The sequence below is a fragment of the Trematomus bernacchii genome, unplaced genomic scaffold (genome assembly GCF_902827165.1).
Source record: "Trematomus bernacchii unplaced genomic scaffold, fTreBer1.1, whole genome shotgun sequence".
Classification (NCBI taxonomy): domain Eukaryota; kingdom Metazoa; phylum Chordata; class Actinopteri; order Perciformes; family Nototheniidae; genus Trematomus; species Trematomus bernacchii.
The window spans coordinates 3240625-3251613 of record NW_022987705.1 but is presented as its reverse complement, the minus strand read 5'-3'; the positions used below and the strand labels follow the sequence as shown (position 1 = coordinate 3251613).

At 40.8% G+C, this 10989-nt stretch overlaps 2 protein-coding genes across 3 annotated transcripts in view; one reads left to right on the top strand and one right to left on the bottom strand.

Moving 5' to 3' along the window:
- Positions 1-2963, top strand: part of stk36 (serine/threonine kinase 36 (fused homolog, Drosophila)) — an 11211-nt gene extending 8248 nt beyond the window's left edge. The window contains 9 exon segments of the mRNA XM_034139821.1: positions 104-167; positions 252-362; positions 458-532; positions 625-742; positions 829-955; positions 1048-1213; positions 1409-1516; positions 1518-2315; positions 2671-2963. Of these exon segments, the coding sequence (XP_033995712.1) occupies positions 104-167; positions 252-362; positions 458-532; positions 625-742; positions 829-955; positions 1048-1213; positions 1409-1516; positions 1518-2315; positions 2671-2781 (1678 nt within the window). The 3' untranslated portion in view covers positions 2782-2963.
- A 1449-nt stretch (positions 2964-4412) lies between these two features.
- On the bottom strand, positions 4413-9484 carry atf5a (activating transcription factor 5a). 2 transcript variants are annotated; one of them, XM_034139877.1, is made up of 4 exons: positions 9184-9484; positions 7980-8312; positions 6607-7792; positions 4413-6521 (listed from the first exon to the last, which is right to left on the bottom strand). In XM_034139877.1, exons 2-4 carry the CDS (start codon positions 8203-8205, stop codon positions 6335-6337), a joined length of 1599 nt encoding a protein of 532 aa, XP_033995768.1. In that variant the 5' UTR covers positions 8206-8312; positions 9184-9484; the 3' UTR covers positions 4413-6334. The 2 variants fall into 2 exon arrangements, with proteins under 2 accessions (XP_033995768.1, XP_033995769.1); XM_034139878.1 differs by having other exon boundaries at positions 6249-6521; positions 8064-8312.
- Between the last annotated feature and the right edge of the window lie 1505 nt (positions 9485-10989).

Genomic DNA, 10989 nt, shown 5'->3' with positions numbered 1-10989 from the left:
AGCCAGGTATATATTACACAGTTATTAACGGTATGTATAAAAGAAGTATAAAAGTAACTAGCATACATCAGTCAGAATCTCATCGACTGTTCTCTTACTGTAGACTGGAAGACCTCACCAAGCCTTTCATCACAATTCTCAGTCAACCAAACCTCCTTCCTTTGGCAGTAAGTATTGAAGTCAGTGTGTGTATATATAGGGTTAGGGGGATTTAGTGAGTGTGACACTTGATTTTGTGATCTCTTTCTTAGACGCTGGCTGCCTCTGTTTTGTCTCTGTTTACGCAACACGAAGTTGATGTCAAAGTTGATATGGATAACCTAACATCTCTGCTGAAAAATCTGCTTTTGGACTCATATGAGGTACTAAACCCGTGAGAAGTATTTTGGCAGAAATGTGACCGTTTTTTTTATGCAAGTTTTAAAATGATCCATCATTGTGTCCTGTGCCTCCTCAGGCCCGACCTCCACTCCCTTCTGGCTGGGGATTCTGTGATGGCCTCCTGTCTTTACTCTTAGATACACTCACTGAGGTCAGACAACTACTACTATGTGATGAAAACAATTTGATAGACCTGGAATTCTTGATCTGAGATTTGCCTGTTCTTTTCTTTTCTTTTAACAGCATGATAATAGCTCTAGGCCTTCATGTTTAGATCCAGTACTGTTTCTGGATTTATGGAAAAAGATTGGAACCTCACTAGCTAAGACAACACCAGACACAGGGTTCTGTTCAACACATGGTAAATATATGCCTCTAATTGACCCATCATATAACAAAAAAAAACACTTATGTCTTTAAACATTTGTATTTATTTGTTTACATCAGGGCTGGATGACTTTCTTTCTATCGCGCTGTTTGTCTTCACCAAGGATCCATACTCATGCATTCCTCTGCTTTCTGAGTGTGGATCAAAATGCGTGTACACCCTTGGTCTGTTGCTGGGCACTGACAGGTTAGTGTTACCCTTTTTATTTGTACCACTGAAGTTAGAGCAGCAACGCTACTACGCCTGCAGCTAACAACAACATCCCGTGTACCCTGCAGTCTTCAGTTGTCTGCTGAAGGCAGTCCTGAGAGACATGACGACAGCCTGTCGGTGTTGAGCTGCCACTTGTTGTGCTTTCCGTTCGCCCTGGACCCGCCTCCACACACCATGGCCACAATCCTACAGCTCTATGACAGTTGTGGTATTGTTGAAAGCCTCCTGCAGGTGAGGGCCTTCACCATGCTCCGATAAAGACCTCACTGACAAAACATAATTCTCTGATGCAACACTGCAATAGTCTCACATCAGCCGCACGCTACTCCACATCTTAATGTGCTTTGGTGAAAACGTTGTTTGTTGTCGGCTGTTTGATCTGTGACGAGTTGTCTGGGTGATTTTGTTTTTTGTGTTTTTTGGCAGGTAATTCAATCTCTTCCTCATCCGCTATTAGAGTTGCCTCTGTCCCTGCTGAGCCGTTTGCTCCTGTGTGACCCCGAGCGCTCTGTTTCCCGCCTCGGAAAATCTGCTTGTGTTTTTTTTCGCGCCACCCAGGGACATCCAGCTCTCTGCAGGCCCGACTCCACTGAGCAGAACTGCCAGCTCTCTGCTCTCTGACTTGCTGCAGCTAGACACACTGTGGGACTCTGCCGTGGAGCTGTTGACTCTGTTGTCTCTTGTGGCCCGTTGTTCCCGTTGTCCCGCCCACATTCAGCTTCACCTGGAAGCCTCGGCACTGCACCAGGCTCTGACTCACCCCTGTGACCAGATCAGGGCTGCCGCTTGCAGACTGATAGGAAACGTGGATCCATTCAGGCCTCCTACACTGAAACCTGACATTTTCAAAAGCATGATAAACTGTCTTCATGATCCCTGCATGCCTGTCCGGAGGATGGCTTGCAGGGCAGTGGGGAACTGGCTGGGGTATATTGCAGCGGGGGAAGGGTTTAAGGAGTCCAATAGAAAGGGCAGTGACACTTCAGGGAGGGGCAGAGAGAAGGAACACAAGTTTCAACTCGGTAAGGGTGATTTGGGTACTATAGCAGAACAGGGAGTGGAAGATGAGGAGCGGTGCAGGTGGATGGAGGGAGCAGGGAGGGCGGCGGCCATGTTGGCGCCTCTGATCAACGACCGCGACGCCCTCACACGGCGTCACTGTTGTGCAGCCCTGGGAAACCTGGTGAAGGATGACAGCGCTGTTTCCTCGTTGTCGAAGAAAGACATGTGCAGCTTACTTCTGAGGGCCGCATGCATGGATTCCCATAATGCAGTGAGGCAAGCTGCCATTGCAACCCTGTGCCTGTACAGCGAGCAGGAATCAGTACGTCAGGTAAATAAATAAACAGGTTATAGCAGGGACGATGTCGACAGTAAAGTCAGTTTTCTGATCATGACATTACAATGAGGTTCTTACCTCTTTAAGAATTTGGTTAAAATTACCTATTTGGAATCAACACGTGTTAATTACTAAAAGAAAGCAACAAGTATGTATAGTTTCTTTATGGAAAAAACAAGCCACAATATTTTTATTTTAATGTCCCTTTTATTACTATCAGTATTTTCTCTTTCATTCCTTCATACAATTGTTTTACTTGTATTATTACCTGCGTTCTACCTGTCATGGCTTTGTGTGCCTGTATACAAATATTCTTGTGTTAGTAACTTTCTTTTCTATCCCTTTGAAGGTCCTTAGATCTCTGGATGCCAGTAAGAAACTTGTTCAGGCTTCACAACATGCACCTCCACAATGTGACTATCATCAGCTCATCAGACAGCTGGAAGTGAGTCCAGTCTAGGAATAAGGGCAGACTTAAATGTTCTCCTTCCTCACCTAACTATACGTCTTCCTCCTGCAGTGTGTCGTAGAGGAATACAGACCTAGTTGTTTTCTAGTGTTTTTTCTTTATTCAAAGATTTTGTGAACAAAGAATCAAAATGATGGAATAAAAAACTAACTTTTATAAATTGAGATCTTTGTTGGCACAGCTGAAATTGTGTTCAAATAAAACAATAGTTTATTTGATGTTTTTATTTAATTATATCGTTTGTTCAAACATTGTAAGAAAAATAACAAATGTAGGCCTATCGAAATTTCACATAAATTAAGCAAGAATATATTTACTAAAGTAGGCCTACTGTACTTAAGTACACATTTGAGATACTTGTACTTTACTTGAGTATTTCCATTGTATGCTACTTTTTAACTCCACAACAAGTCAGAGGTAAATCCTATACTTTTACTCCACTACATGTATTTAATAGCTTTAGTTACTTCACAGATCTGGATGAATGATGTGAAATATAATCAAGTCTTAAATCAGACTTTAGTTCCACCTGGAGTAAATTCACAAGCTACCCTGCAGTATACAAAGTCATTCAAACTAGCTGCACCTTTACCAGCTTTGAGAACACTTTAATGATCAATCATTATAAAACATATCATATATATTATTCTGAAATGGACCAATCTGCATAATGAGTACTTTTAATTTTGGTACTTTTAAGTATATTTTGATACTAATACTTTTTACTTGAGTAACATTTTGAATGCAGGACTTTTACTGTAACAGAGTATTCCTACACTCTGGTACTTCTACTTTCACTAAAAGATACTCAAAAGTCTAAAAGTACTTCTCCCACCTCTGTATTTACCTAAGTACTCTTCAATAATCTAATAATGACAATTAATCGTTATTAGAGCAACACGTGGTTGGGGGTATTTAACGTCTCAATTATATATTTTTTTCTCTGCTGTCATAGAAGCGAAAGTAGTTGTGTGTGTTTGTTGTGTTCATGTGTTGCGGACGTCATTGACTTATTGATATAAAGTCGTGTTTCCTTACCCGAATTGACCGTACAGAGGATTTCGTCTCATGCACGGATTAAAAGACATTTAAGGCAAAACGGGTTATCGGACAGCTGGAGGCTCAAGTGATTGCTTTCTTTCTAAATGAAATCGTCTTGATGTATTGAACTGCCGGGCCGCTGACAGTAAAATATCGCGTTAACAGGCAGGCAGTTTTTGAAAGACGTTGAATACATTTTTGTAACTGTTTTCTTTTTGCAGCAACTTAGACTTAACACTAACCTACAGATGATAATAATAATAATAACAATACAAATAATACTTATGATAATACTATTTTGAATTCTTTTAAATCATGTAGTCGATATGAATGCTCCGCGGGGTCGGATCAAACAGCAGGGCGTGTCGGCGTCCACCCGGCCTGCAGGTTTGGACCTTTATATATACAGTCTATGGTTTGAACTAATCTGTTATATTTAATCCTAAAACGGCTCTAATTGTTCCAAAAAGAATTACACAGGAGCTTTTAATTTATGAAACTTGTTTAAGTTGATGCAGGTAAATGTAATTTGCAGTCAATTTCGCAAATCGGACAGAAAAAGGAAGACAAACACAAAGGACCGCTTCTTCGAGCCACACTTTATTTCTTTTAGAAGAAAAAAAACTTTACGTCACAAAAAGGAAATGTGCAGATATGATTAAATGAACATAACATTTTTGGTTTTAACAATCGGGAGTTGATAGTACACCGCAGACTGGTTGAACAAAGTGAGATACCTTTTTTGCCAAAAACTACAAAAAATACACATGATAAATAAATCTCTAAAAGAGAACTTTCATATCCATAATTGTCTTAAAATAAATATGCAAAAATATATAACGATATAGGCAGTAATTGTAGTGGTTATTTGCTTAGCAACAAATGAAATTGAAAAATAATTTATACACAATTCCCTTACACCAAAGCTAACACAAAAGCCTGAACAAACATCCTAATGACTCTTTTTGAGCTAACTTTCTACAAACACACTCCACTCCCTGAACATACAAAAGTTCTTACAAATTAGTGCAGATCAGCCAGAGGCCTATAAAAGTTATTGCCTTAACAAGTACTTCAGAGAAACAATCCCCAACTTCTGGAATCTACATTTTCTACTCCGTTTATGGAAAAACATGCAGAGGGAAGCTGCTAAAACTCCACTAGTTAAAATATTATACAAAGAAAAATTGTTTTTTACATAAGGAAAACCTGTACGCCAGTAGCACTGAAATATTTAGCGTGTACAATGAAGGATGGAAGTCTGCCTGGATCATCCACTGACATAAGACAGGAGGACAGATTGCATATCCTGAGCTGCAAAGTAGATTGTATAATTTGCAATAGAAGACATTTATACAAATACCCCACAAACACAATCACATTTCAGTTTCCTCCTTTAACAGTATCATTGATCAACTTTTTTGGTCACAAATTTATAATTTGGAGAGAAAAATGAGTCATTTGTTACATAAAAAATAATGCAAATATCAGGACAAAAAATACAAATGTAAATACAGTGGACGAAATAATGTTTCCAACAAAGCAGGGTAAATCTAAATGTTTGACATTTAGGAAAATAAATTGGAAAAAAAGGAATTTTGGGTTGTATAACCTTAAAGGTGGGGTAGGTAATTCACTTCAGAAACACTTTTTGTTATATTCCATGGAATGCTGATTTGTGTGTGTTGGAGGAGGGGCACTAAGGAAGTCTGAAGGAAGGGGCAGATTTTTTTCGGCTGCATAGTTTCAAATTCTAGCGCACTCGAGCTGGTTTCTCCATTCTTACCTACCCTACCTTTAAGTCAATCAAATAAATTGTCCAAAAACGTTATTAAAATTGCCAACCAATAGTTAAGGTTGAAGAAATAATTTTTTGCCCTTCTTTACATTAGCTGCAATTGTAAAAGTCAATACATCTTCAAGCCCAATTCGTGTATTTTAAAATATTCAAAGCGGTTAAAATAACATTTGCTGTACAAGCGATGCGAGAAAATGATTGTAGAAAAGTATTTGGTTTAAAATATGAAATAAAAAAGTAAGCGATGCAGTTTCACACCAACCACAGGTTTAACAACCTCAACTATTAAAAGTATAGTACAGTTATTGTAAATTAAAATTTGAAAAAAGACGATGAATTTCTATTGCTGACATCAATTCAAATGTAAGGCTGTTAAATGATTAAACCCGCATAATGAAAAAAAAATACTTTCCCAGAAATAACTGTACTTCAATTAGTAGATCCACGCAGTGCAATATCTTTTTTAATTGATTGTCATTTAAAGCATTGCAATGCCACAGTGCAGGCTCAAGTGATTAGAGAGAGCAAAAGCAATGGACGCATCGGATAAAGTGTTGGTTTTAACTGTCAAAAATAATTCACGTTAGCAAAGCATGCATTTAAAAAAAATTCAAACATTCACTTCTGGACAATCTTAAAGACACAAAAAGGCGCCACAATCTTCCCTGTTACGCCCACTTTAAATATACTTGCAGGAGTTCGGTGTTACGCTGTTGTGTCCTGCTTGAGCCTTTGGCTGCGGGCCTTGTAAACTTCAATCAGCAGGTCTTTGACGTACTGGATTTCACGTTCTACCGACTCTGCCTTGTCCCGGAGCTCCCGGTTCCTCCCTTCAAGGCCATGCAACTGTCCCTCCAAAGTATCAAGCTCCACCCTTTTTCTCTGGCGATACCTGCGTTAAGCAAAACAGATGACATTAATTGACCTGTGAAATAATCTTGAAAACTGTCTTTTGTAACGCAGAAAGGAAAACGTACCTGTGAGCGGCAGTTTTGTTCTGATCTCTCTTCTTCTGTTTGCGCTCGCCGCCTTCACCTGGAATGAGGTCGTCTTCGTAGTTTAAAGCACAGTGGTCTTCTTCATTTAGCCTGCATGCTTGTCTGTGACACGGAGACTCCATGTTCAGACTCTCCCTAGACATTAAAAGACACTCTGGGCCCTGATCCTCCAGGAAATTACAGTGCAAATCATGCTGCCCTATCCGTAGACTCTCTGATTTCACCTGTTCGTTGATATTGCCTAAGAAGCTATGAAAGGCCTCTGACTGCGGTGCTGCTGGAAGATAACAACCTTCACTGCTCTCTGTCTTCCATGAGGCTTTGGTGACCTCCATACTAGCTTTGATATTATTCAGCACCTCATTGTTACCGGAGACTCCGCTGACCTCCCTCATGCTATACATCAGCAGATCCTCTTTTTTGTGCGGGACATCAAGTGATCCACCAAAGCCAAATCCACCGCCGACAACCTTCGAACCACCTATGACATCTTGACTGAAACAGCAATTTTTCTCGTCTTTTGGTAGAGCGGCACATCTTCTGACCTCGACTGCACTACCCAGACAGTAGCTTTTCCCTAGCAGCTGCTCGTCCTCTACACAGTCGTAGCTACCGGTGAGGGTCACGGCCGAGTTACCTGAGTTACTTCCTTTGGAACTCAACAAACTGTTATCATAGCCCTCGAGGAACCTTGTCCCGTCAGGAACTCTTTTCCTCACACACCCAGTGGGGCGACTGCAGCTGTACGGGGCGTGTCTAGGAATTTTGGATCGCCCAATGGGCCCGCCACAGATGCTCAGCAGGTCCAGTTCACCGGTTGCCAGGGTAACAAGGAGTGGGCTGGATTCAGATTGGTTGGACGTGGAGTATGATGCATATGGCAGCTGAGTGAACGGCTGAGGACCCGTCGGCAGTGGACCCCTGTCCCATTTTCCCAGCCTCGGCCCTTTCTCTGGCAGTGGTTCAGACAGGAAGTAGTCCTCTAGTTGGGCCAGTTCCTCTTGCAGCAGAGAGGTCATGACCTCCAAGTCCGAGGGCACCTGGATATCATTCTGAAGGGGTGAAGGGGGAAGGGAGGCATTGGTGGAGGAGGGAGGGGAAGGAGGGTTTGGGAGGTACGAGGAGAAATCCACTTCTTCCGTCATCCAGTCAGTGAGACCATCACCTATCGAGGAGAGGAAAAAATTGCAATCGTTAGATGCTAAATAACCTAGTTTGTGCAAACGCTATAAAAATAGCAAACTGCAGGTAGCTGTTTTTTCATCTGCATAATCTGTAAATGCAAAGCCAGATTTCTTAAAATTATAGTTGTAGCTCATCAACGTATTAGGCGTAGCTAGTTTTTAACTTACTGTTCGAGAAGGACGAATGTGCTGCAGTGCCGATCCCACCTGGAACGGGGAAAAATATAAAAAAGCGTACTGGCTGCAACTCACCAATTAAGTGCTGAGTCTCCTCTGACACCTCCCCCCTGCACCCCTGTGATTGGCTGTGGCTAGCCTGTGGGTGAGAGAGAGCGAGGGGGTCTGCCGGGTAGACACGAAGAGTCTTCCAAACAGGAGCTGATGTTGCCATCATATTGTCTGATGGTGCTTTGATTCAGTCCAAGTCCAAGCATATGCTGAGAGCAAGCAGCGTCTGACAGATGGGCCACAGAGAGCAGGGCAGGGTGTGCATAATGAAACCTGGAAGGTAAACAGAAACATGGATCAGAGACATGCTACTAAAAAGACAACAACTTATTTTGTCGACTGGGAATCAGGAATGTCACTCTTGCTGCACTTAGCAAGTTTTTCTGATGCTGCTTTTTAAGGAGGTGTCACAATTAAGAAATCCTCTGAAGGTCATCATTATCGTGGCGTTTTGAGCAATAAGGATAATAACTCTTCAAAACATACAAAAAAAATGTTAATGATAATCAAATTGAAAACAAACTATTTCCAAAACTAACCCTTGGAGTTGACACAGTCAGTGATACACAAGTGAGAGTCCTTTGAGCTTTGAAAAATGCACTTGACGCCCTGAAAGCACATGGGACCCAGTGACGCTGCCCAACTGTTGTCAAGAAGCTCAATAGTACAGTAACTCTCTTGAGTGAGAGACAACCTGAGCATTAAATGGGATTATTGCAGATCAACTGCTACAAATCCCATGTTCCTTTTTAAATAATCACATGTTTGATCAGCTAAGCAGCTTAGGTGACAATAATGTGGTATCTAAATGCAAACTTGGCAAGGTGTGAATCTGAAAGTGGCAGTAGTTTAATCTGCTACTGTATTTTAAGTGTACATAACATAGGATGAAGGCTACAAATTTACATAATAATCCTCACACGCTCTGTTAGCAAATAAATAACACAAAACTGATTTAAACCTCGATGCAACGCTCTTAAAAAGCATTAAATATTCAGGCAAATAGTCTATATAAATATATTAAAATATAAAAACATGTTTAAAGCAGAGAAACCAGTGAAATAACGGACCTCTGGAGACACACAAACAACCACACAAAAACAAACTTGACACAGCTGTATCAATAACGAGTAGTTTGACTTACTCCATCCTTGCAGAAAAAAAGGTAGAGCACTTGAGGTGCGTTGCTGAAGCAAGGCACGGTTTCTTCACGGGTCCGAAAACTTCACGAGTTCAAAGAGCCATCTTTTAGCTCGGAATATCCGCAAAAAAGGACGAGTTGTTGCTTTGTTGTGGTCGACCTGTAAACTGAGGAGCTGCTTAATTGTGAGAAAGCATCAGTTCATTCACACCTAGCAACCAACTGCGTCACCAGGCAGAGCGTGCTGCTGAGAGCAGATCCCTCCGCCCCCTCCCTCAGTTTGTCACCGAAGGACGTCCCACAAACTCCGCTGGCTGGGCTCCGTTCGAATGACAATTTTCCGTTCGTTACTGTTTCTTAATGCCTGTTTCAAAAGTAGAGCCTACATTTAATATAGTAGGTTGCGTGATGATTATTTGCAATGTATTAAAGTTTTGTTTTAATACAGCCACAACATGGTGGTGCTGCTTATACATTTGCGATTAGTTAAAAGAAAACATAACCGGAAAAAAGTAAAGTAGCCCTGAAACAAAACAGTACCGTGTGCAGTAGATAACGGTCCATGGAGAGCATTTTGGTCCCCCAGACTAGCTTAAAAACGTAAAAGATACGCGTTTAGTAAGAGGAGTAAGTAAGTAAGAGAACACATTTTGGCTCATAATTCTATGAAACGGGACTTTTCCAAGCGAAAGTGAAGTAACAAGTCAGACTCGTTGTATATTTCGTAACTCAGTGGTCATCTGAAAGTAATCACATTATGTAACGCGTTACACGTGGTCGTTTGTTTTACCTATAACCCGTTGTTGCTATAGAGACAACGGAGAAGTAGGGACAGTGACATTTGTTTCCTAGCTTGACAGTGTATACCGCTCCCTTATATTACTGAACATTAGCTGCTGATAGCCTTGCTTTACGTGACCACAACTCTCTCACACACCAGTACAGTTCAGAGACTTACTTTATGTACTTTATTTGGCATGGTATTGTTTTGATAGGGGTACTATTTAATTCACAACAGACTTTGTTTTTCAGTTAGAAGTCTGTTGCATCTCCGTTGCATCAGTGGTCTACGCTCAGAGCGATTGGCTGCTCCTGCTCAGACCGCCGCTCTGTCATTGGTTGGATTTGGCTACATGTGAAATTTGATTGGTCGGTGGTAGGCAAGGCAGAGCATCACTCGGTTGTAATCTTTTTTTCTGCACTGCAGACTGTGCACATGGTTCAGGTAAACAAACCGGGCGTGGATATGAGTGTTGCAGCTTTTAAAGCTGAGAAAAGCTTTTTGTGTAACAGTTTTACCAAACAGCTTGTGGTAATGAAGTCTGTCTGATTGATTATACAGTTGAGCAAACAAAATGACTGTGAATGTCATTTATTTATACACTTAAGATATAGAGTTTCTCTGAAGTCTATTCATAATACAAATATTATAACTTCTATATAATCTTCTACGTTGTCATCATAGGTATGCGGTCTAATTACTTTATTATATATATAGGATTTAATTTAAGAGGCTATGTTCCATTACACTGAATAACTGAATAATACAAGATATTCATCCTCTTATTATTCACTGTTATTATATTATAGGCTACTTTTGAGAGTCCTTATTTCCCAGGCTAATTTAGTGAGACAAAGCTGGCGGAAGCAAATTGATTTAGTGGTAATAACTGTCGATTTCAATTACGTGAGGATTATATCTTTGTTTTTCTCCATTCAGCAAATCCCAAAGCTGAGTGAATGTGCTTTTCTCCTGTTGCTATAGTAATAGCGGACACTGCCCCCTATTTTAGACTTGTTTTCTGGTTG